General features: G+C 46.6%; 1 protein-coding gene across 1 annotated transcript in view; it reads left to right on the top strand.

Moving 5' to 3' along the window:
• MTOR (mechanistic target of rapamycin kinase) overlaps positions 1 to 23658 on the top strand; it is a 121023-nt gene that overhangs the window by 63113 nt on the left and 34252 nt on the right. Inside the window, exons 29-30 of the mRNA XM_060088967.1 lie at positions 16527 to 16602; positions 19834 to 19973. Coding sequence (XP_059944950.1) covers positions 16527 to 16602; positions 19834 to 19973 — 216 coding nt within the window. The remainder of the gene's footprint in view (positions 1 to 16526; positions 16603 to 19833; positions 19974 to 23658) is intronic.

The following is a 23658-nucleotide window of genomic DNA, read 5'->3' as shown; positions in this document are numbered from 1 at the left end:
TCTTAAATCCTTAAAATGAGCTTTTCACTAAGCAGGTAAACAAAGTTCCCTCTGTCCATACGCGTTAACTGTCTTCGGAACATACTCTTGTTGTTTCCGGGTGCAGTGCTTATACTGTTGCTATTCCGTATGGGCCCCTCACACACAAGCCTGAGGCCTGGCAGCCCTCCTTCCCACCGTGACCCCCAGAGCCTTTTTCCAGTCAGGGCTTCTGCTTCTCAGAAAGTCATTTCTGTTCAGGCAGCTGGAGTTACCAAACACTTTTTTTTTTTTTTTTCCTGTAAATCAAAAAGCAGGAGTGGATCAGGTGGATCAGGGTTTGTTTGCTAACCTGCTCATCTTCGGCTGCTTAGGAGTGAGGATGTTGCTGGAGTCCTGTAGCAGCTTGTCATTGCTCAAAAGCGTCTTTTTAGAATTGGCACTGTCAGCCGGTCCCTGCTCTCTCTTTGCAAATGTCTAGTCCAGCCGGGCACTGCAGCCTTATTAGCTCACGGAGCTCACTTCACTAAGGCGAACCTGGCCCCGACCGCCAGCATCCGACAGGGTCATTTAGCGGGGTCTGCTAAACTCCATGAGGATCTTCAAGATGATCTCCTACCCAGCTTAACCGACACTGAGCACTGAGCTTAAACCGTGCGGCACACAATTGTATGTAGCATCACACATGATGCTGCTGTCTTGGTAGAGAACATCATGGAACAATGGCGCTTTATGGATTCCTGGCCGGCTTTTTGTTTGTTCTTTCCAGTAACCATTTCCTCTGCCCAAACAGAAAAATGTTGTTATGAATAGATTTTCATATCTGGGCAGAAAATGAACCGATCATTCATATTTGCAACCCGTGTAGCAGTCCTTTCCAGGAAAGGTAGGAAGGGGTTCCTAAGCTTGGATCAAAAGCATCTAGCTTTTAGCCTGAGTGCCTACTCTCTGACATTTGTTTTCTGGAAACTTATTTCTAACATAAGGCTTAAGTTGGAGACAGAAGCTTTTTTTATTTGAAGATTTTCTTAAATTGTCTAATCTGCCCAAATCTTCAACACCCCCCCCCGCCCATTTTGAGAAAAATCGCTAATTAAGAGTATATCCCATGCCAGAAGATTATCTGTCCTCCAAAACATCTACAACCCTAGGGTGTCCTAGATTCTGAATTTCTGAAGGAAGGAAAAATAAGTCCTTGTTTTGAGTACAGCTAAGCCAGTAGAGGAAACCAGGACAAATGCGGAAGACTAGAGCACTTTTCCCTTCTCTGAGAGGCTTTTAATCCCTTCTCTGCCCTTGGTGAACAATGTGACCATAAAAAATGGGAATTAATTGAGAAAATATGGAAAACCTGTGTTGGACACCTTACAGTTTTTCCTTTTCTCCATTTTGCTGGTGGTGAAAGAGGGTCAGCTTGGAGCTCCTGAGACAGATGTTTATGAAAATAAAGCTTATGTTCTTTTGAGAAAAGCCAGTGAGCTTTTACTTCACAGTCTGGGCTGTGCTGCCTTAGGCTGGCACCAAGGATTGGATGTGTCCGAGCAGCCTGGGAATTCTAGAGCTGAGAAGGGCCAAGAGCTGGTCTTTGCTTCTCCCCCAGTAGGGGCGTCATGTCTCGTTTTCTTGACAATGTTCCTGTTGGAGCGACTCCTCGTTTTCCAGTGTATTCGTGCCCCTGCCTGCTCTTACACCATCCTTCCAGACTGGTGAGGGAGGAACAGCTGCCCTCGGTGCCAGGCTCTGTTTGTTGAATGAATACATCTCAGAAGAATCTGCCTTGTTGTTAGTTTAGCTGTGTGTTTGTGGTCATATTTTACTTCCAAAGTCTTCTAATGAGCCACAGCTGCCTTACTACATGTGGCCATTTAACCCCTGACCCTCCTACCGCTCAGTCCTACTTCCATCTCAGCCCAAAGTCCAGGTCCATCGCAGAAGGTATTTGCACCTCTTCCCTAAGCCTTCTAGTTTGCCACTTCTCCCAGAGAGTGTGTCCTGGTCTTATTAGAAACCATTGCTTTCAGGCCTCCTCTTAGCGTCTACTGTTTAATTATAGCACCTAGCAAAAAAGTCTGTCTCTGAACCCTCTTTGGAATTTGTAGCCTCAGGTGCCTCGCAGGCTAGGTGGAGAGACAGACAGCTGAACTCCAGGGCAATGTGACATGCTGGGGTGGGGGACACAGCAGAGGGGGAGTGCCCAACCCAGTTGAGGTTCTGGAAGGTCTCCCGAGGGAAGTGATACCCAGGGTTGTTGTTTTTGTGGGGTTTTTTGTTTTTTTTTTTAAAGGAAGAAGTAGCCAGCAGTGGGAGAGGGCATTCTGAGCCAAGGTGCAGCTGTATGAAAAGCCTGGGCTTATAGAGCCTAAGTAGTCAAGTGTGGCGTTAAGGGGCAAGAAGGAAGAGGAGTGGTGGCAGGAGTTAAAGCTGGAGGAGTGGAGGCGCGTCGGGCCTGAGTGCCCTTGTGCATCCCGGCGAGGCCGTAAGTGTTGCTTGGGAGACAGGGGGCTGTGGAAGGAAGCCAGGAAGCTTTTACTTCTTGCTTTGTTTTTTTTTTTTTTTTTTGAGTCTCACCAGGACAGTGGCTCTTTGTAGCTACCAAACAAGATTTTTAACTGGAAGTGGGTGGCTTAGAACATCAGAATTTCTTAAAACTGTAATACATTCATATTAAATGCCCTGAAGGGCTCATCTGGCTTGAGGATTAAAGAGATGGTATCTGAAGGACTTAAAGTAATTAGGTCTAGAATCAGATAAATCTGGGTTCTAATCCCTTCCCATCACTTGATAGTTATATGACCCTGGGCAAATTAATTAACTTCTTGGAGTTGACCAATCTGTGAAATGGGGATAAAAATTTTAACTACTCCTGGACTTCCTGGCGGTCCAGTGGTTTGGACTCTGTGCTTCCACTGCAGGGGGCACGGGTTTGATCCCTGGTTGGGGAACTAGGATCCCACATGCTGTGCAGCACAGCCCAAAAAAAAAAAAAAGTTAGTTAAAAAAAAAAATTATAACTGCTTCACTTCACAGGATTTTTGTGAGGACTAAGTTAAATATAGCAAAAGATTAAAAATAGCTAAGGCATTTTTGAAGAAGAAAGATAAATTTGGAGGAATTACCTTATTAGAAATCAAGATTTATCTTAAAGCTACAGTAAGTAATTAAGGCAATGTAGTATTGGCGCAAGGATAGACAAATAGATAGATGGAGCAGATTTGAATGTCCAGAAACAGACCCACACATATATGAACCCTTGATTTATGACAAGGTACCACTAAAGAACAGTGAGTTCCTCTGGGTAGGCTAGATAGCCTTATGGGGGGATAAAGGTTCTTGACGCTTACCCCATACCACACCCAAAACCTCAAGTCCAGGAGATTTAAATTCTAGATCGGAAAACAGTAGGGCTTCTAGAAGATAACAGGAGATTATCTTCAGCATCTTGGGATAAGCAAAGATTTCTTAAACAAGATTTGAAAAACACTAACCATAAAGGAAAACATCATTAAATGCAATAAAAGGAGTCATTTCTTTTCACTGGAAAACACCATGAAGAAAGTAAAAAGGCAAGAAGGTATCTCCAGTACATTCTTCTGTGTATACTGTATACAGAGTATATATAGAACTCCTAACAAACAAACAAAAGCTAGCCAATTAAAAGATTGGCAAGAGATGTGAACAGGCACTTATTTCACAAAAATTATGTACAAAAGGCCAGTCGACACATGAAAAACTGCTCAGGCTCATTAGTCATTATGGAAACTCAAATTTAAACTATACGGTGCAGGACTTCCCTGGTGGCGCAGTGGTTAAGAATCTGCCTGCCAGTGCAAGGGACATGGGTTCGAGCCCTGGTCTGTTCCACATGCTGTGGAACAATTAAGCCCGTGCGCCACAACTACTGAGCCCGCGAGCCACAACTACTGAAGCCTGTGTGCCTAGAGCCCTTGCTCTGCAACAAGAGAAGCCACCTCAATGAGAAACCTGCCCCACCACAACAAAGAGTAGCCCCTGCTCACCTCAACTAGAGAAAGCCCACGCATAGCAACAAAGATCCAACGCAACCAAAAATAAATAAATAAAAATAAAATTTTTTTTTAAATAAAAAGTAAACCAGAAGGTGCAACTCACACACCAATCAAAATGGCTGAAATGGAAAACACTAAATTCCAAGTGTTGACAAAGATGTGGAGCAATTGGAATTTCCATACCCTTCTGGTCGAAATGTAAAGTGGCAGTTTGTCAGTATCTTCTGAGACTGGAACATGCCCCTGTAAGCGAGCAGTTCTACTGCGAGATTTGTTCCCACCAGAAATGCGAGCACACACGCGCCAAAGACACATATAGGAATGTTTGTCCGGACTTCCCTGGTGGTCTAGTGGTTAAGACTCCGCCCTTCCAATGCAGGGGGCGTGGGTTCGATCCCTGGTTAGGGAACTAAGATCCCACATGCCACATGGTGCAGCCAAAAAAAAAAAGGAATGTAGTAACGTGACTTACCATAGCCCCAAACTGAAAACAGCGTAAACCTCCATCGACAGTAAGACAGATAAATTGTGGTATGTTCATACACTGACATACTATTCAGCAGTAAAAAGACAAAACTACTGTGGCATGCAACGACATGTATGTATCTCGTAAACATAATGTCGAGTGTTTATATAGAGTTCAAAACCTGGTGAAACTAACCAATTGTATCAGAAGTGAGATAGTTGTTACCTCTTATGAGTTGTTACCTCTGGGGATGAGAAGGGAAGCCGTGATTGGGAGAAGGCTTGGGTGCTTCTGGGATGCTGGCAGTGTGTTGTGTTCTGTTTTTTGGTCTGGGTGGTAGTTATAAGGGTGTCTTCACTTTGTGATAATTTATCAAGCTGTACAGTTAGGTGTATACTTTCCTGTGTATATATGTTGTACTTCAGCCAGGAAGCTTATTTACAAATAGATAATGCACATAAAACACTTTGTTTTTTTTTAAATTTTATTGAAGTATAGTTGATTTACAACGTTGTGTTAATTTCTGCTGTACAGCAAAGTGACTCAGTTATACACATATATATATTCTTTTTCACATTCTTTTCCATTATGGTTTATCACAGGATATTGAATATAGTTCCCTGTGCTATACAATAGGACGTTGTTGTTTATCCATCCTGTAAATAATAATTTGCATCTGCTAATCCCAATCTCCCAGTCTTTCCCTCCCCCCACCACACCCCCCCTTAGCAACCACAGATCTATTCTCTATGTCTGAGTCTGTTTCTGTTTGGTAGATATGTTCATTTGTGTCGTGTTTTAGATTCCACATATGGGCAATATCATATGGTATTTGTATTTCTCTTTCTTACTTCCATTAGTGTGATAGTCTCTAGGTCCATCCATGTTGCTGCAAATGGCATTATTTCATTCCTTTTTATGGTTGAGTAATATTCCATTGTGTATATATATATACCACATCTTCTTTATCCATTCATCTCTCAGTGGACAAATTTTAGGTTGTTTCCATGTCTTGGCTATTGTAAGTAGTGCTGCTGTGAACATAGGGGTACGGGTATCTTTTCAAATTATAGTTTCGTCTGGATTTATGCCCAGGAGTGGGATTGCTGGATCAAATGGCAACTCTATTTTTAGTCTTTTGAGGAACCTCCATACTGTTTTCCATAGTGGCTGCATCAGTTTACATTCCCATCAACAGTGTAGGAGGATTCCCTTTTCTCCACACCCTCTCCAGCATTTATTATTTGTAGACTTTTTTTTTTGAACACTAGTCCTTTGTTTGTTTGTTTTTTGGTATTTTTTTAAATTAATTAAGTTATTTTGGGTTGCATTGGGTCTTCGTTGCTGTGCGCGGGCTTTCCCTAGTTGCGTCGAGCAGGGGCTACTCTTTGTTGCGGTGCGTGGACTTCTCATTGCGGTGGCTTCTCTTGTTGTGGAGCATGGGCTCTAGGTGCATGGGCTTCAGTAGTTGTGGCATGCAGGCTGAGTAGTTATGGCTCATGGACTCTAGAGCACAGGCTCAGTAGTTGTGGCACACGGGCTTAGTTGCTCCGCGGCATGTGGGCTCTTCCCGGACCAGGGATCGAAACTGTGTCGCCTGCATTGGCAGGCGGATTCTTAACCACTGCGCCACCGGGGAAGTCCCTTACTTGTAGACTTTTTAATGATGGTCGTTCTGACCAGTGTGAGGTGGTACCTCACTGTAGTTTTGATTTGCATTTCTCTTAATAATTAGCAATGATGAGCATCTTTTCATGTGCCTATTGGCCATCTGTATGTCTTCTTTGGGGAAATGTCTATTTAGGTCTTCTGCCCATTTTTCGATTGGGTTGTTTGTTTTTTTGTTATTGAGTTATAGGAGCTGTAAGGCACTTTGAATTGTGTCTGACACATAGTCCATATCTAGCAAATATTAAGTAGTATTGATATTTAGGTAATCGATTATCATTTCATCAGAAAAACCTCCCTGTCCACCTGAATCTAAAATAAGTCCCCCGTGCCATTCTCCATCTCTGTGCTCTGTTTTCTTCATGATGTTTACCTCCACAGCACTCATTTCCATTTGTGTTCTGTATATCTACTTCACTGACCTATAAGCTCTGTGAAAGCAAAGACCATACCTGTCTTATCTACCATAGTAGCTCTAGCAACCAGCACTTAGCACAAAGCCTGAGACAAAAGAGATACTGCATTGGAACTTGTCAAATGAAAGAATGAATTCCCAGCAGAAGGTTCTTTTCTCCTAAATAAACATCTGACATGGAGACTTAGAGTCTCTCTCCATGGTCATTGCCAGTATTTTATCATGGTGAGCTCTTCATTGCAGGGGATTGCTTTCTCTCCTGCTTTAGCATTTTCTTCCATAGATTTTAGTTATAGACTCAAAGAAAGTGAGAACTGGAAGAGTTGAGATCATTTGGTTCAGCCTTCTTTTTTTTAACCAGTAACTTGAGGTAGCATCCGATTGTATGATCACTTTGTATCTCTGGAAACCATTGGTTTGCATCTCACCCCTGTTTCTTTACATACGAAGACGAGTGAGAGGGCCACAGAGCATTGTGGTAGAGTTTTGTACCCCCCAGCCCCCCACCCCCGCCGTTGATTCTGGAGGCCTCTATGAATGGCATATCCGATAACTTGACCCTGCATCGACCTGTCGGTTAACCCTCATCACGGCCTGAGGGGCCACATGCAGCAGCTCATGTTGAAGACAGAACACAGAAAGTAACATGTCATGTCTCTGGGCAGCTATATTCCCCGTAATTAATCCAGGAACCCAACAAATCTTGTCTGTCTCCAAAGGGAAATCAAACACCCATTACATTGCAATTGCAAAAAATCACTCTTAGCCAAAGACGGATTCCGGCCAGGGTGCAGGACAAGATTTCAAGTCCGTGTGCAGTTGCCCTGGGACTGAGGAGCTTCCCGTCAGCCTGGGTCTTAGCCTCCCTGTCTTAGGCAGCACTAATGGGGAATGGCCTGCAACTCTTTGAGAATGTTAAAGAAATTGAACCAGTTTGTGCCTGAGCAACCACTTAACAGTGAGGGCGACTGGGCTTTACAGCCTACAGGCAAGGGGCTAGATGGACGAACAAACCCACTCTGTGTCTTAATTCTAAACACACGTTCCCAAGGTGTCTCTGTTGCGTGCTTGGAAGTATGAGCCCAGCTTTTACAGTTGTTTCCAGGCTTCCAGAAAAGGTACACAGTCTTGTTCTTTTCCCGCACCTCTGCTGGAAGAGAAAACGCTCTGTCCAGAGGGGAAGGATTTGCTCAAAGCTTCGCACCTCTCAGTAAAAACACATTCCAAACGTCTGGACTCATGCTGCCTTCAAAAGTGCCAGTGTGCCTCGAGGAATCCGTACCCCTGTAGAAAAGCTCCAGGCAGCAAAGAGTGTGCAGATGAAGGAAACCCCTGTGTAGCCCGAGCACAAGCACAGATTATATCTTTCTTTTTAGCCCCATCTTCTTCTTTAATGCCCTTTTACATCCAGCCATTACCCAAGAGGCCAGGTCCCTCACCAGTCATCAGTAGAGCTTAAATTTATTTCTGGCTGCTCTAAAGACTTCTTACAGGTTCACTTTACAACAGCTTGCCTCTGTAGAGCATCTTACAGACTCCAAGGAAAGCTGCTTTTCAGTGCAGAAAGCTGACCGTGAGTGAGGAGTTGTACAAAGGGAAGAGTCCTGGGGTTTCTCCTAAAGCTGACCAGAAGGACAGAGGGTCTTTCCTTGTAACCCACGACCACTCTAAAGGGCGCCGCTCGCCGTCAGCCAGTAGTTAGCCTCTGCTCCTCCACTGCGTCTGGCTCATCCTCAGGAATGGCTGGAGATTCAGCAAAGCTGCTTCTGATTTTCATGTACCACTGCGAGGGGGAACAAACTGCTGCTGGCAATTAAACTGGGTCACAGCACTCTGAAACCTTGAATTATACTGTATCATGGTTTCAGAGCTGTTAAAGCGTACCTCTTAGAATTGATGAAATACGGTAGGTGCCCCATGGCCACCTCTGACACAGTCTGTCCCAGTGACAATGAAATGTATCAGTGGTAACACCATTGATCTCTCCAGATTCTTTTGGACATCTCCTTGGCTGTGAATCTTGGTGATTCAATTACAGTATGTTATGGTCCTCGTCTGTCAGCTTTTCCTTACTAAAAAGGTAGGCATCTTTTTTCCTTTTCCTGATCCCAGAATGGGCATCCGTATTTCTACAATGTGGCCTAACTCCGTACTGGAGTACAAGGCCAGCGCACATCTGCTCACACAATTATAAGCGTGGAGAGTTCAAAGCTGCCGAGTCACTGGATGCCGGGTCATTTAATTTTGTTTCCCAACTTCATCCACGTAATAGACTGAGTCAGAGCTCTTGGACATGCAGAAGCCAAGAAATCAGGATTTTACCCAAAATATCAACTCTATTTTGAGTCAAGGTAGTTGAAAAATAAGCTTTGGGCTTCAGTCTGTCAGCCCTCCCCACTTTGTTGTTTCCTGACAGCTTCTTCTTCCTAATCGTCTCTCTCAGAGCTCTTCATTCCACTCTGGATACGAAGAAGCAGAAAGGAGGAGAAAAACCTCCAGGCATCACCAGAAAAGGAGCAGTGCTCACTGTTGTAGAATAAAAAGATAATGGCCGATTAGTCAAGAAGTGTTGACAAGAACGATAAAGTTGGCAGTAATTCACTGGCTGACGTGCTGGGAGTGATGCGCCTGCCACTGGCTCCCTAAATCAGCCGGAGCCTTGGAAACGTGACAGCCATTCATCATTTTTACAGCACGCCTCTGACAGGCCCCTGGGTTGGAAACCCGACCAGCACAAATCGTGTGCTCTGACACTCCGGGTCTCTGCGACCTCTCAGTGCCTTACTCTGGTTGTGCTGGGGAGCCCGGGCCCCGCATCCAACCAGGAGGGGCCTGAAGGTGATGGGTGAAATGGGCCCGCTTACCCTACTTATTGCTGAGTGCTGTGCTCATCCTCAGGGAGGCCGCTCGGATTCCCAGGGCTGACCCTGCAGATGTCTACAGGACAGATCACCTGTGAGCAGAGGGTGTGAGCTCCTGCCGCGCTCCTGGCGCCCTGGTGGCTTAGCTAGTGCTGCTCTCACCCAGCCACGAGGGTGCACCCACGAGACGGGTTTGTATGTGCGATCCAGCAGCAGGGTGACATTCTTATGCAGCTGTTAGAAATAATTATGAAGGGGCTTCCCTGGTGGCACAGTGGTTGAGAGTCCGCCTGCCGATGCAGGGGACACGGGTTCATGCCCCGGTCCAGGAAGATCCCACATGCCACGGAGCGGCTGGGCCCGTGAGCCATGGCCGCTGAGCCTCCGTGTCCGGAGCCTGTGCTCTGCAACAGGAGAGGCCACAACAGTGAGAGGCCTGCGTACCGCAAAAAATAAAAAAATAAAAATAATTATGAAGACTCTGGATAAAGTAGGGAATACCTGTGATATGTGAAAGAGCAGAATCCAAAACTGTATGATCACTCTAGCTAGCACTGTGTGTAAAATATGTATTTATACAGAATATGCATGGGCAAAAGTAACATTCTAATGTCGTGGTGAACTTCCCTCCCCCCAATTTTTCTTAATTTAAAAAAAAAAAAGATATACTTCCTACTACCAGTCTCGAAAAGGTAGTTTTTGTCTCTCCTTTCCCTAATCTACACAGTTGTTAGCATTCTATCTTTTTTATTCTTAAGGCCCCACTTTCTCACATACAGATCTAGCAAGTCTTCTAGATAGCATGACAGACGTGTCATTTACACTGTGAGCAGACAAAGGAAAGGGTGAAGACAAAGTAAGAGCTCATTATCCTTAAGCCACTGTGGTCTGAGACGTCAGGAACCCATTTGATTGTCCAAGGCAGTCCACCCACCTCTTGCACCAAATTTTTTTTTGTCTTGGTGCCTTAGGTCCCTGAGGGTGCCAAGGACACCAAATGTCCCAGCTTTGAAACCGTCTAATGAGGCCAGCCTCCTTTTCTTAATATGTAGAAAAGGAGTAAATTTACTCTTCCTAAGTTTCTGAAGCAAGAAAGGAAAGTTTGACCTGCCAGACCCTGGGGTGCTATCTTCGTGCCCTGACTGTGGCTTTAAGCGGGGGACCCTAAGGCCTGCCAGTCCCCTTCGCTCTCCCCACCCCTTCCCTCTCCCTACCCACCTGCATTTGAATTGCCCCTCACCGCCTTTCTCCACTGCACATTTCGGATGTTCTCACGTTGCCTTCTGTCTTCACTGCTGTCCTGCTCGAAAAGAGACTGTCACACCCTTGAGCTCCCCAGAGTCCCAGGGGAACTGCCTGATGAAAAGACATCAGGGCCCCACCAATCCTGGATCTTCCTGGCTCTGTACAGGAATCAAGATGTTTTGTTTTTAATCATCCGTTGGACACAGAGCTAAGTCTTGCTGCTGGAAGAAGTAACAGGGATGGACAGAAGCAGCTACCGCTCTATAAGAGGAATAGGAAAGACTGCTTGGGGGACTTCTCTGGTGGCGCAGTGATTAAGAGTCCGCCTGCCAATGCAGGAGACACGGGTTCGAGCCCTGATCTGGGAAGATCCCGCATGCCGTGGAACAACTAAGCCTGTGAGCCACAACTGCTGAGCCCACGTGCCACAGTTACTAAAGCCTGTGCGCCTAGAGCCCATGCTCAGTAACAAAAGAAGCCACCGCAATGTGAAGCCCACGCACTGCAACAAAGAGTAGCCCCTGCTCACAGCAACTATAGAAAGCCCGCATGCAGCAATGAAGACCCAATGCAGCCAAAAATAAATTAATTAATTTTTTAAGTGCATTAATTTAAAAAAAAAGGATAAAGCAACAGAAAAAATTCATTAAAAAAAAAAAGAAAGACTGCTTGATACAGTGGTGAGGACCCAAAGCAGGGTCTATCTGGGCCTCAACTTGGCTGTTCAGGAGCTCCTCAGCCAGACCCGCCCAGGTCCGCTGTCAGCCGCGTTGCGTGTGTCACCAGCCCAGCACCAAGGGAATTCAGAGTATTCTTGCTTGACAGAGAACCAAATAAAACGTAGACTACAGTCTGCACTAGAAATAGGAGAGAGAAGGCCCAGAGCCATTTGGGACGCAAGTGCATGACGTTCTCATAAACTCCTGATGGGAGCCCTAGGACAGCCTGAGTAGTCCCCCAGATGTGACTGCAGATGCTCCTCGTGTGACCGGCTTTCCAACGGGCTCCAGCTCGTGTTGAGTGATCCTGCATCACTTTGCTCTTAGTAGCCGAAGGTCATCAAGGCACCAAGGCTAAGAGATGAGGTCGATAACCAAGTGAGCCGTACCAGGAGGAACTACCAGGCCAGATGACATTGGATTTGACATCAGTCCAGAAGCCCATGGAGCAATGACTTAGAAACAGCACAGTTCCTCAGGTTTCCCTTCAGGTGGTAGGAGTGGCATTTGGATGCCCAGCCGGAGACCCTCCTATTGGTTTGCTAATGGCTCAGCTTTAGTTAGGATGTGGAGCAGTTAATGACCCGCTGTTTCTTCAGTCTCATCCTCAGTGAGACTGGTCACCACTTGCCTGTGAAAAGCACTGAGGAAAAGATTGAAGGGGCGAGTCACGGGGAAGTAAACAGTCCCCACCCCCAGCGCTAGCTTCTCAGCCTTCGCTCTTGGACAAAGAACCCACCAAGGCAACGAGAAGCTCCTTCACGTCTGAGTCCCTTCCTCAGCTTACACACTTTCCCTACGTCTGGAAAGAGAGTTTCGGATAGTGGAGAAAAGATGCCTGGTGTAATCTGTTTGGTGTAGGAGGCATTGAGGCCATATCTTCTTATTTGTTAATTCGACTCAACTCTAAAAAGCGTTTCCCTCAATTGCCAAGAATTTCCCAGTTTCAAGCTCTTCAACTCAGCTTCCTTTGATAAAAATTAAATCTTGGAGTGAGAGAGGGGAGGTGGGGAATGAATGAGTGAAGATGTCTGAATAATTGCCTTTTCCCCTCTTGATATCCTAATTCGTTGTGTTTCCCTGTCTGTCTCTCTTCGTTGTATTTCTAACACCAGGTTTATTTGTGGGCTCTGCGTTTTGTTCTGTGGGTGGGCAGCTTCTGTTTGCTCTGTCGACTCGCAGCCATACAAGAGCTCAGCTGGATGTTCTCACTGCGCAGTGAAGTAGGATACAAATCTGCCCCGACACCCATGCCAAGACAGCACTGGGACGGGATCCACTAGCCTAGAAATTCTTGCGCTGCAGCCGTCTTTTCCTTCTGGCCTTGGTGAGCGTGGAGAGGAGACAGGCTATCTGGTTGACCTGTCATCCTGTGCACCGTTGTCGTGGGCACGTTGCTCCCTAAGCCTCCATGTCTCTACACTTGTTTGTTAGCGTCGGTGAGGTCTGGTTTGTGTTGTTAAGCACTCCTCTGCTGTTGGGCTGAGCTTTGAACAGTTTGCCCTTTATAAGCCTCCAGCATTAATACGGAAAGACCCTGGGACACACAAGGGAGCATTTATTGAACGGGCTGTAGAAAACTCTCAGCTGCCCCATAAAGCGAGAGCGCCTCATTTGGGGGCCTTTTGAGCAAAGGTGGTTTCTGCACATGAGCCACACACACATAGGGTCGCTCCCTTCAGTCTCATAAAACCACATCTGAGTTTAAAAAGGGAGTATTTGAACGGACAGTCTTGTGTCACCCAAGCAAGCAGGAGACTGGGGCCTTAGTAGCTGGAAACTACTGAGTTTCCACAGAGGCTTATTCATCCCCCACTTAGCAGCCTGGGCTCTGTCTGTAAGCCTGGCAGCCTCAAACAAGCTGCCTCGGAAAAGCCCACTGTGGCCGCATGCTGACTGTCCTGCTGCGAGGTGTGGAGGCGTTGCCAGTGGCTTCTGAAAGGAAATAAAAAATAGGAAATGGGAGCTTAGGGGTCAGAGCAGGGTGTTAGCCATGGTATGGGTGAGGAAGCTAAAGTGAAGGTGCATTACAGCTCCTTTTTCCCGTACAGCAGATTATATACAGAGTTCACTCATGGAAACGTCCCATGCCATGCTTTCAGTCACTTATTTTACACGTATTTGCTCAGGCCCACTGATGCCGAGAGTAGACAGCTGACATGCTTCTCTCCCACTGCAGAGCTGTACCCTTAGTTATCACTTCAGATCCTTTTAATGGTACAGTTTCGAAGGGAAAGGATGACCGGCTGGGCCACGTTTTCTTTATACGTAAAATGGGAGTGTTAATAATGTCTATCTCGTAGGGTTAAGATGACACGTATCAGCAATAATCAGCATAGCGCCTGGCACCTACAGTGAGCTCTCAGTAAATTTAGGTATTTTTTTGTTGTTATTATAATCCATTGCCTCCCGTGATGGAGTGCCAGAAGCCGGGGAGGAAGGAGAAAAAGGTAAGGTCCCAGACAAGCTGGTAGACTCTCTTGAGCACCAGGAGAACCCCCAGAGCCTCAGCCCCCGCAGTTGCGTTCTCCGGCAGCCTTGTAGGCACACATGGGAGACTCACGGAAGGAAAGAAGAGGGCAATGCATTTAGGGAGAAAGTTCTGTGGGAAGGAAGAATGCAAACAGGGAGGAGGAAAGAATAACAGGATGAGAACAGCTGGTTAACTTGAAATCTCTCCTCTCTGAACTGTCAGAAGTAGGTGTGTACGATCTCCTTTACTTTCAAGTCCTCAAACCAGAACTTAATTTATCAAAGGGACCCTTTCTCTCTGCTCCCACTCATTTTTTATGGGTTTGTTTTAGTCCATTTAGTTAAAGTTGTCATTTTTCAGTGACTGTCCTTACTGTTGGACAAGAGCTTGTCATGCATCCCAAGGTGCACCCCTGCTTTTCCTGGCCATTGATGGAGGCCTGGTCAGTGTGGGTCCGCAGGGAGCCCAGCCCCCCTTTCCTTCCCACGGGGCTCTGTCTGTATCCTCACCTGCCTCCACACATATTCACACGGGAAGTTCTGTGCAGGTGACTTATGTGGACTTTCTCTTAAAGGAATTGGGGCCATGTGATGAGTTTTCTTTTTAAGTTTGCAAAGCTGTGTTGGTCTGTCCTTAGAGGAGGTATGTCAAAGCCATAGCAACGTTAAGGTAAAATTTATATTTCTCCTCTCAAGTCTCTAGTCACAACTTCCTGATTTTGATCAGTTTCTTGTAAAATTCTCCTTTTTACGTGTAACAAATGGGAGAGTGGGGGGGTGACTTTTGCTTGCTTTTGTTTTTGTGTTGCTTTATTCCCCAGAGTGAGGCAAGTTTTGGTAATGTTTATAATTCGTTCTTGAAAATTAGATTATGTTCCAGAACATAAGATTGGAAGACAGTTATTAGAACTCCTGGATTTTTATGTCTGATTCTTAGAGTTAACTTCTTTTGGTTCAGGCAAGGAACACTTTCCTTATCTTCCTCATCAGAACACTTTATGTTCCTACCAGGGCCATCCCAATAGTCCACATTAGGACTAAAAATAATATATAGACTATATCACTATATATAGTTACATATGATATAGTACATATTTGAGTATAATATAATATATAGAATATATACTGGCTTTCTTTTTTCCTGCCTTCTTATGCTTCCAAAATCTTTATTTGGGCTCAAGGAGCTAGATTATCACAAATCTATACCCAGTAATATTAATTATTAATACGGTTTACTCAGCCCCATGTGAGTGAGCAACAAAGCTGAGAACCTGACTTAGAGGCCAAGAGGAATGGGAAACTGCTTCACAATGAGCATGCAGTGGAATTAGTCCCTTTGGACTTGGCTTTTCATTCTCAGCTTAGAAAAACTCTCATAGGGCTTCCTAAAGGAAACCATGATGTTACAGCTTCACTTTGAAATTAAAAATATTTCTGAATCCTGCAGCAGAAAACTTAACGGAGAACATCTGGGCTCATTGCTTTGCTTGGGACCCACACAGAAGCGCCAAACAGTCCGCCCAGTAGATCCCACACGAGGTTGCCCATCTGCTCCTGTAAATAAAGGAGAGGGATGTCTGTGCAGTTACTTTCGCCTCTGGTTGCAGAGCCTGGAGCCTTGAGCTTGGACACCCAGTCTAGACTCCCAAGTTGGTCTGTCACATTTTGCTCCCTGCCTGTGAACAGATGTAGTCATTGTTGTCCTGTGGTTTTCTCAAGCCTGCTCCCTCCCTCCCTCTCTTCCTTCCTTCCTTCCATAACTCAAGCTTATGTTTAGTGTTGGGTTAGTTGCTGCTTACCCTCTTACATAGGTCCCTGTTGGAACAAGGGTCTGAGCCTTGCAGCTCCCCTACTTTCAGGACCTCTTCACAGCCTCTCTGATGAACCAACTTCAGGCAGCAAGCCTTCCAGCTTTCCTGCCCAGTTGCCCCAATACACTTAGAGTTCTCCAGCTCCAACTGGCCATATGCTGCCCACAGATGACATCAGCAAAGTTGTGTGTTGTTATGAAAAGCATCTCTCCGCCAGAGAGACCAGGCAAGTGACTTGGGATGCGGTCCCTTCACAGCCTGCTGCAGAGGGAGGGCATGGTCTTTGAAAAGGGACTAGGGAAGCATCTGAATTTGAAAGAGATGGGCCCCGTCAGGGGAGCAGTCAAGACTGTTGCTGGGTTCTCTGTCATTGACGTGGATGACCCAGTGTCAGTGCCACTTCTTTGTCACCCACAGAGCCTGATGATTTTTATTCATTTTGGTTATTCTTATCACCAAGGGCAACTGATGAGAAGAAGTAAGAGTTAAAAGTTCAGAGGTACTGCATCTGGTTGTGTTCTACAACACGAACAGTTCTGGAGCCAGGGCTTCTAGTTTAAAAATAGGCATGTGCTGCCTGACGTATGATATCTGAGAGGAAACCAGTCTGCTGCTTGGAGGAAGGGCCCCAGAGCAGGCAAGGCCTCCTGTCCACCAAATGTGGCCCCTTCAAAATTAGGAGTATGAGATCAAGATGAAATCATTCAGGCCGAGCTTTCTGGGTGGTAATAGATCACTGATGCTCATTCTACATCTGTAAGACATTGTCCCCAGCATGCTGGTGAGCCATCTGCCCACAAATGACCCTGCACCTCCCACCCTCTGACATGCTGAGTGTAACCACCTCTTCCTTTTGTTTCCCCAGCATTAATAATAAGCTACAGCAGCCAGAGGCAGCTGCCGGGGTATTAGAATATGCCATGAAACACTTCGGAGAGCTGGTAAGTTGCCTCATTCCTTTTAGAAGAGCAAGAGGTAGCCACCTGGCTAGGGAGGCACTAAGCCACGACCTTGAGAAAGTTACTTTCCTTTTCTGTTTTTTGGCCAGTTGTTAAAAATCTGATGCTGACTTACCTATATCTTGAGGTTGAAGGAGACAGTGGCTGTATGGAGTATATTCAAGCTAAACAGAGATCGTGAGGGCAGAATCTAAAAAACAGTAATAACTTGTATTTATCAAACTCTCAGCATGCATCTAGCCCTTTGCTATGTGCTTTATGTACTTCATCTAATTCAGTCCTCCCTTTGAATGTGTACTATTGTTATCCCATTTTACAGATGAGGAGACTGTGGTCCCAGCAGGGTAACAACCTTACCTGAGCTGACAGTGAATAAGTGGCAGGGCCAGGACTTGAACCCCGGGCAGTCTGGTGTCAGAGCCCAGGTGTTTAACCCTGACCAGAGTTGTCTTTGTGTCGTCTATGACAGCCAGCATTACCACTGGCCCATAGTTAAGGCTCAGTACCTACTTCAGAGGAAACCATGGGTAATTCTCCAGAAAAAATATGCCATAATTTATACCTGATATTGAGGGATTGTTCCATCTCATTACTGTTTATATAGCTTCTTGCCTCCTGCCATCTTTGCCCAACTGATACTGAAATGATTCCGTTACTCTCTGTATTCCTGGGAGAGTGCTTTGGTAACTCCTAACCATATATAAGGCATCGACTTAATCAACTTAACATTGACTTCCTGGAAGGTCAGGAAGTTCTGGGTCCATATATTTGATGAGGAACCTTTTATTAGTCAAGTAGGTCACTTACTCCAGTCTGCCTTAATCAAGAGCCCAGTGTGTCAGAGTGAAGCAAAGTGACTACTTCACGGGCTTTTGCCTTCTGCAAGGCCTGGTCAATTGGACTGAAACCTTTCAGGGAATATTTTGCCATCTTGAGCACATATCTATGACTAGACTAAGAAAGCATCTCCAGATGACAAAACAGAAGGGACTGTGTCTCCTCCACCTTTGCCACAATCCGTGTCCACAGAGGGAAGAAGGTCAGCCAAGAGGGCGCTTCATGTACTCCACCCAGAGATGTCCTCTCCTGTGATATCCTTAGCGCTTAGACCGCAGTAATTGAAACAAGGATTCCACAGACGTCTGGTATTCAGGCGATTTTATACCCCGGTGGCTCAGAGTACCAACCCTAAATGAAGAGTTGCCCCGTCTCCAGGTTCTAAAGGTGGCCATTGCTCCAGGATGGCTGCTAAACCTATGGTGGATTTTCTGTTATATTTAGGTGGCTGAGTCACATTAAGCTCGACAGTGGTTGCTTTTTCTTGCAGGGCCTGTGCTTTCTCAGCGCAGGTTAGGTAACAGCAATCTCATTAGAATTTTGTGTGATTCATTGCTTAAACCTTACAGTTTCTGCAATCTGTTGCAATTCAAAATATCCTGCCCCCTACGTGACCTGCTCCGTACGCCGCTCCCCCTGCTTTCTGCTTGTTCATACTGAGTGTGTGCCATACATTAGTCATGAGCCTTTGTTTCTTTTCCACCCAGGACAGAAATTCAAAATGGGAAATTTACCAGTGTTACTTTTTAATTTCAGAGTTTTTAATTGTACAGTCTCTGCAGTCACTGTATTCTCTGGAAGTTTTTGCTTTCATATTTAGGCGTAGTAGAGCGGCATGATTCTAGACGAGCTTGGGAAATGGAGCTTAGGTGGTTTTACCCTCCACAGAGTCCATTTTGGCAAACCTCACTGTACATGGACATTGGGGAAAGGGCTGTTGTGGCTGCAGAACTAGGCCAGGGGAAGCAGAGGGGGCTGGCTCTGCTGAAAACACACGGGGGGAAGCAGGCACAAGTTAGCTACCTAAAATAGAAATGACCTCCTTACAGAGGTTCAAGAAGAAAAGATTCTGGGCTTCCCTGGTGGCGCAGTGGTTGAGAGTCCGCCTGCCGATGCAGGGGATGCGGGTTCGTGCCCCGGTCCGGGAAGATCCCACATGCCGCAGAGTGGCTGGGCCCGTGAGCCATGGCCACTGAGCCTGCGCGTCCGTAGCCTGTGCTCCGCAATGGGAGAGGCCACAACAGTGAGAGGCCCGCATACCGCAAAAAAAAAAAAAAGAAGAAAAGATTCTGTCAGAGAGCTTAGCACACAGTAGCTGTTCGTGTACGTGCTGCTCAAATAAGAGTTTCATTTAGAAAGGAGAGGAAGGTAATGGGGGAAGCAAATGTGGGCCCTGCATTATATCCTACACATTCCACTGCAGGATCGTACTGTTAAATAAATCCCTGGAGAGCCACTCCCCTGGCCCAGTAGAGAAATGGTCATTTACCAAGCTGGTGATGAAGAAGCCCAGAAGACAGCCTGAGGTGGAGGCAGATAGAGGGCAGACAGAGACATAAAACAGTCCCTGGGCCATTCAGAGAGCCGTAGACTGCAGCTTCTAGACTGCAGCACCGCTCATGCACGTGGCTGGCACTGAACTGCAGCGTGGCGCGCCATCTGCCGGGTAATGGAACCCGTCCTTTGGCCCCTGCCACTGGTAAAGCTGCCAAGTGCTAAGCGGGAGGGAACATTGGATGGGGGAGACTCTAGAAGAAGGGAGGAAGGTTTTTCCAAAGAATTTTAAGTGGCAGTATTATATTGTATTTTAAATTATTATTTCCTGAAAGTTTAAAAATGCATTAAGAAGCGCAGAGAATCGAGAGCTTTTAAAAAGCGAGTGGTTTTCCTCCAGCAGATATGCAGATGTGGCCTGGTCTTTCTGGCTTCATCAGGAAAGCAGCTGCCATCCCTGCCATGTGGCCCACTGTCAGCATTCCAGCAGATCGAGGCCTTGGCATCCTTACAGGAGCCCTGGTCGGGGCTTCCTGCCGTCCTAAATGATTTCTCCTATCCCCGTATCCCCACATGCTGGAGTTCTGCTGACTTCTGTGTCTGGGCTGGAAGTGATGGGGGGAAAGCATGGCCTGACATCTGCTCTCAGATTATCCCAGGGTTGTTCCATCACTGTGCCAAGGAACCAGCATTCCCACTGTCACCAAACATACCTCCGGATATTCTGAAGTTCTTTTCAGTCCAAGCCAAGGCATACTGTGATGGGTGAAGTGTCACGCATACAGCACGGCACACTCAGGAAAGAGAGTCTGTGGATTAAAAAAAATGTACCCCTGTGTTCTCTGTGCCTCCCAACAGTCCTCTTTCTTTTCCACTTGGCAGGAGATCCAGGCTACCTGGTATGAGAAACTGCATGAGTGGGAGGATGCTCTTGTGGCCTATGATAAGAAAATGGACACCAACAAGGATGACCCAGAGCTGATGCTGGGCCGCATGCGCTGCCTCGAGGCCTTGGGGGAATGGTAAGCTGTAGCGGGCTGATGGCCGAGTTGCATTTGAAATGCTTCTCCCGACCAGAGTTCTCATCTAAGACTCTCATTTTTGTTTCACTTGGTTATTTTCCCAGGAATCATCTATCACTTTGGAATGTTTCTCTCTCTGTTCTGTCTCAGTGCTAAATAGAAAAACTCTTTCTTTCTTTCTTTCTCTCTCTCTCTCTCTCCCTTCCTTCCTTCCTTTTTTATTTTATTTTATTTTATTTATTTATTTTTTTTTTTGCGGTATGCGGGCCTCTCACTGTTGTGGCCTCTCCCGTTGCGGAGCACAGGCTCCGGATGCGCAGGCCCAGCAGCCATGGCTCACGGGCCCAGCCGCTCCGCGGCATATGGGATCCTCCCAGACCGGGGCACGAACCCGTATCCCCTGCATCGGCAGGCGGACTCTCAACCACTGCGCCACCAGGGAGGCCCTCTTTCTTTTTTAACTTAAACTTTGTAATGCTCTGGGACAGGACAGGTGTGGGTGTGCTCCTGGCATCTACACCTATTTTCTCTCTGCCTCTTGACCTTGACTGACTGATGAAGACTTCATATTCTTACTCTGCAACCTTGATTTTTTTTCTTTTCTTTATTACCTCTTGCTAATGATTTTAGGAAAGAAGAACAGATGACTGCTTTCTTCAGGTGCTTCACCTTTATTGAATGCTTACTACGGGCTCAGCACTTATGCCAGGCTCCAGAGATTAAAAAAAAAAACAACACACAAAAAAAAGAGGCCTCTTCCTTTGTGAGGCTGATGAGACAAGCACGTTGCAGGCAGTTACTAGAGCCTGAGAGCCCAGGGACAACGAATGGTCTGAGCACACAGCTCTGAAAGACCCAAGTGGGGCACGGGGTGATCTTGCAGTTCTCCCTGGAGGAAGGCCTACAGCTGGGAGACAGGCGAAGGAGAATGGGGAGAGCGAAAGGGCATGCCAGGTAGAAGTGACAGTAATGCTTGGTTTAGAACACTTGCCTGCCTCTTGGCCTGGGGAGTTGTTAGGGGACGTTAAATGAAAAATGGTTCCTGTTCCGTTTTCCAGCATCAAGTGCAGTTTTTTAAAATAGTTAAAGCAAAATGCCATCCTGCAGTCATGAACTAGTTTAACTACAGTTTGAACTAACAAACAGAAGGCTGCACTGCCTCCCCACGAGCAGATTATCTCAGCTTCCTCTCGCATGTGGAACTGAGTGCCCCATTCATTCATTCAGCCAGTCGTACTGAGCGCTTACTCATTGCCAGGGTCTGTGCTATAGCTCAGGGGCTAGACACAGCCCCTTCCTTCCCAGAGCTTACAGGGCAGACGACCAGGCTGCTGTAGCACAGAGTGAATACAGTTTTAAAGGAGAGGAGAAGCCCAGGGCCTGTGGGATATCAGAAGGGGCCCTAATCCTAGCTTGGAAGGTTCTGGAAGGCTTCCAGGAAGAAGTGATACCTAACTGGGACCCAGACAGTGAGGAGGGGTGAGCACATCATTATGTTTAGGGTTCTGAAAGTTCAGTAAGGCTGTGGGGTCGAGTGTGACGCAGAAAAGAGGTAAACGGTGAGGCAGGAGAGCTAGGCGGGGGCCACATCAAGTGGGGCTTATGCTCCACGTTAAGAGTTTGAACGTTAACCAAAGGGCTATTGATCGGCCATTCTCCAAGCCCCCCAGAAGTTTTTTTCTTTGCGTTCTTCCATTCAGTGTCCTGAATTGCTCACCTCCTCTTCTCCTTTCTCTACTTTTTGAAATTCTCCTTGTCTTTCAAGGTCCACCTGAACTGTTTCTCCCTCCTTGAAACCTTTCCTGCCCTCCCCACCTTTCATAATTAGAGACAACCACTGTCCTTAGGTGGGTTAAGTAGGGTTGGCTTGGATGCATGAGAAGAGACTTTACATGTGATTTTGTTTAATCTCCTTGTGTGACAGTTGGGAAACTGAGCCTCGTAGAAGTTGATATAAGCTGCCCGAGGTCTCCCGAGAGCAGAGTCATCCGGGTCTCCTGACGTTGCACTGCCCAGGGCCATCTACCTCTGAGCTCTTGAATTCGTTCCAGCTTGATAATTACCTATAAAGTATAAGCGGCTAGTGATGCTGAGCAAGGGGTTTAAGAATGAAGTAGGCTAAAAGAGATTTTAAAAAGAGGTGAAAGAAGTAGAATTCTTTTCCTGATCATATGCAGGTTTTTTATATGGTTTATTTAGCCAGTTCTATTTAGAGTGCAACTTCTGGATTGCTTTTGCTTTGGGTTAGTATCCTGAACGTGCCCGAGGCAGGTGTTCACCGGAGATGGCCCTCAGGAGTGATCCAGGGTTACCAGTGAGCTAAGACCCCCTCCCCATGCTCAGCCCCTGGGAGCTGAGTACCAGAGACAGCCACCCCCTCCCCCAGCTCCCCAGCCACACCTGCAGCCCCTTGAACCTAAGTCAGCCTCCTCCCTGCACTGTTCCTTTCATGGCCTCTGGGTCCTTGAGGACAGATTCCTCAGGAATGAGGTCATAGACAGCCAAGTACTTTTAGGCGTTGCCAATTGAAGAACGCTCCTTACACTTTTTGCTGCTGCACTGGGTGGAAAGTCAGAGTTTTGGAGGGCCTTTTACCCAGTCCTCCCTGGTGTCGGTGAGAGGTGCCAAAGAGCCTCCTAGTAGTTGCCCCACGGACAGTCTCATACTTTTTATTTATTTGATTTTGTTCGCCCCCGTGCCTTTGAGAGTTAGGACTCAGTATATTCTGCATCCTTATTTGTAACAGATGTTTGTGGGAGAGGAACCCCGCCTCTGTGTACACCGACCAGGTTCTGACAACTGTTGACACAGCCTCAGCTTGAGGTCGGTGCCTGTGTCCCCTGGCGGGGCTGCCTTTCAGGATGCTGCTCCTGCACTGCTCCCTGCTTTGTCTCTGGAGTTAACAGTTTGTGGCGTTTCACACTGAACTCGCTCCCTGCCTCGAGATGAAGAGGAAAGCTAAATCCCAGACCTGTGACACAGAAATGGGGGGTCCTGATGAAACAGCAGAGGGAGGCTGAATTGCCTATGGCTACCAGCTGTACAAATTTGAATTCCAGGGTTGGAAGGAGCATTCAGAGATCATGTCGCTTTCCTTTACCTCCAGACAGGACCCCAGCAAAAAATGTGCTGCCCGGAGGAGCTGTTCTATGCTCTGAGCCAGTGGGTCTCAAACTGTGGCCCCTGGATCACAGCATCACACCTAGAAACTTGTTAGAAATGTACTTTCTCAGACCCCAGTTCAGACCTCCCGAATCAGAAACTCAAGGGATGGCACCCAACGATCTGTGTAAGGAGCCCTCCATGGGATTATGATGCACATAACAATCTGAGAACTTCTGCTCTAAGACAACCTCCAGCAGGACCCAGAGTGAAGGTTTCTCAGTTTAGACGGCAGGAAAACAATACTGAGGTTCGTCCAGCTGCTGTCTCTGAGCTTCAGTAAGTGCACAAGGCAGGATGGCTGCCCACTTCCTCTTCCTCTTTTTTATCTTGGCTGTGTATTGAGCTAGAATGCTTGCGTCCCTGGCTCTCTTGACCTTGTGGCAGAGAGACAGTGAAAGGTAATGACTGCCAGGCCACGATGCTGGATAATGGCCCCGAGCAGTTCTCCTAGATGTGGTCACCAGTCAGCTTCTCGGTGAGCTCAGCCCAGATCCCTTCAACATCTTTATCTCCTCCCCCC

Source organism: Mesoplodon densirostris, chromosome 2, assembly GCF_025265405.1.
Source record: "Mesoplodon densirostris isolate mMesDen1 chromosome 2, mMesDen1 primary haplotype, whole genome shotgun sequence".
Lineage (NCBI taxonomy): Eukaryota > Metazoa > Chordata > Mammalia > Artiodactyla > Ziphiidae > Mesoplodon > Mesoplodon densirostris.
Note: the sequence above shows the minus strand (reverse complement) of the source record. Positions and strands in the feature narration are given on the sequence as shown.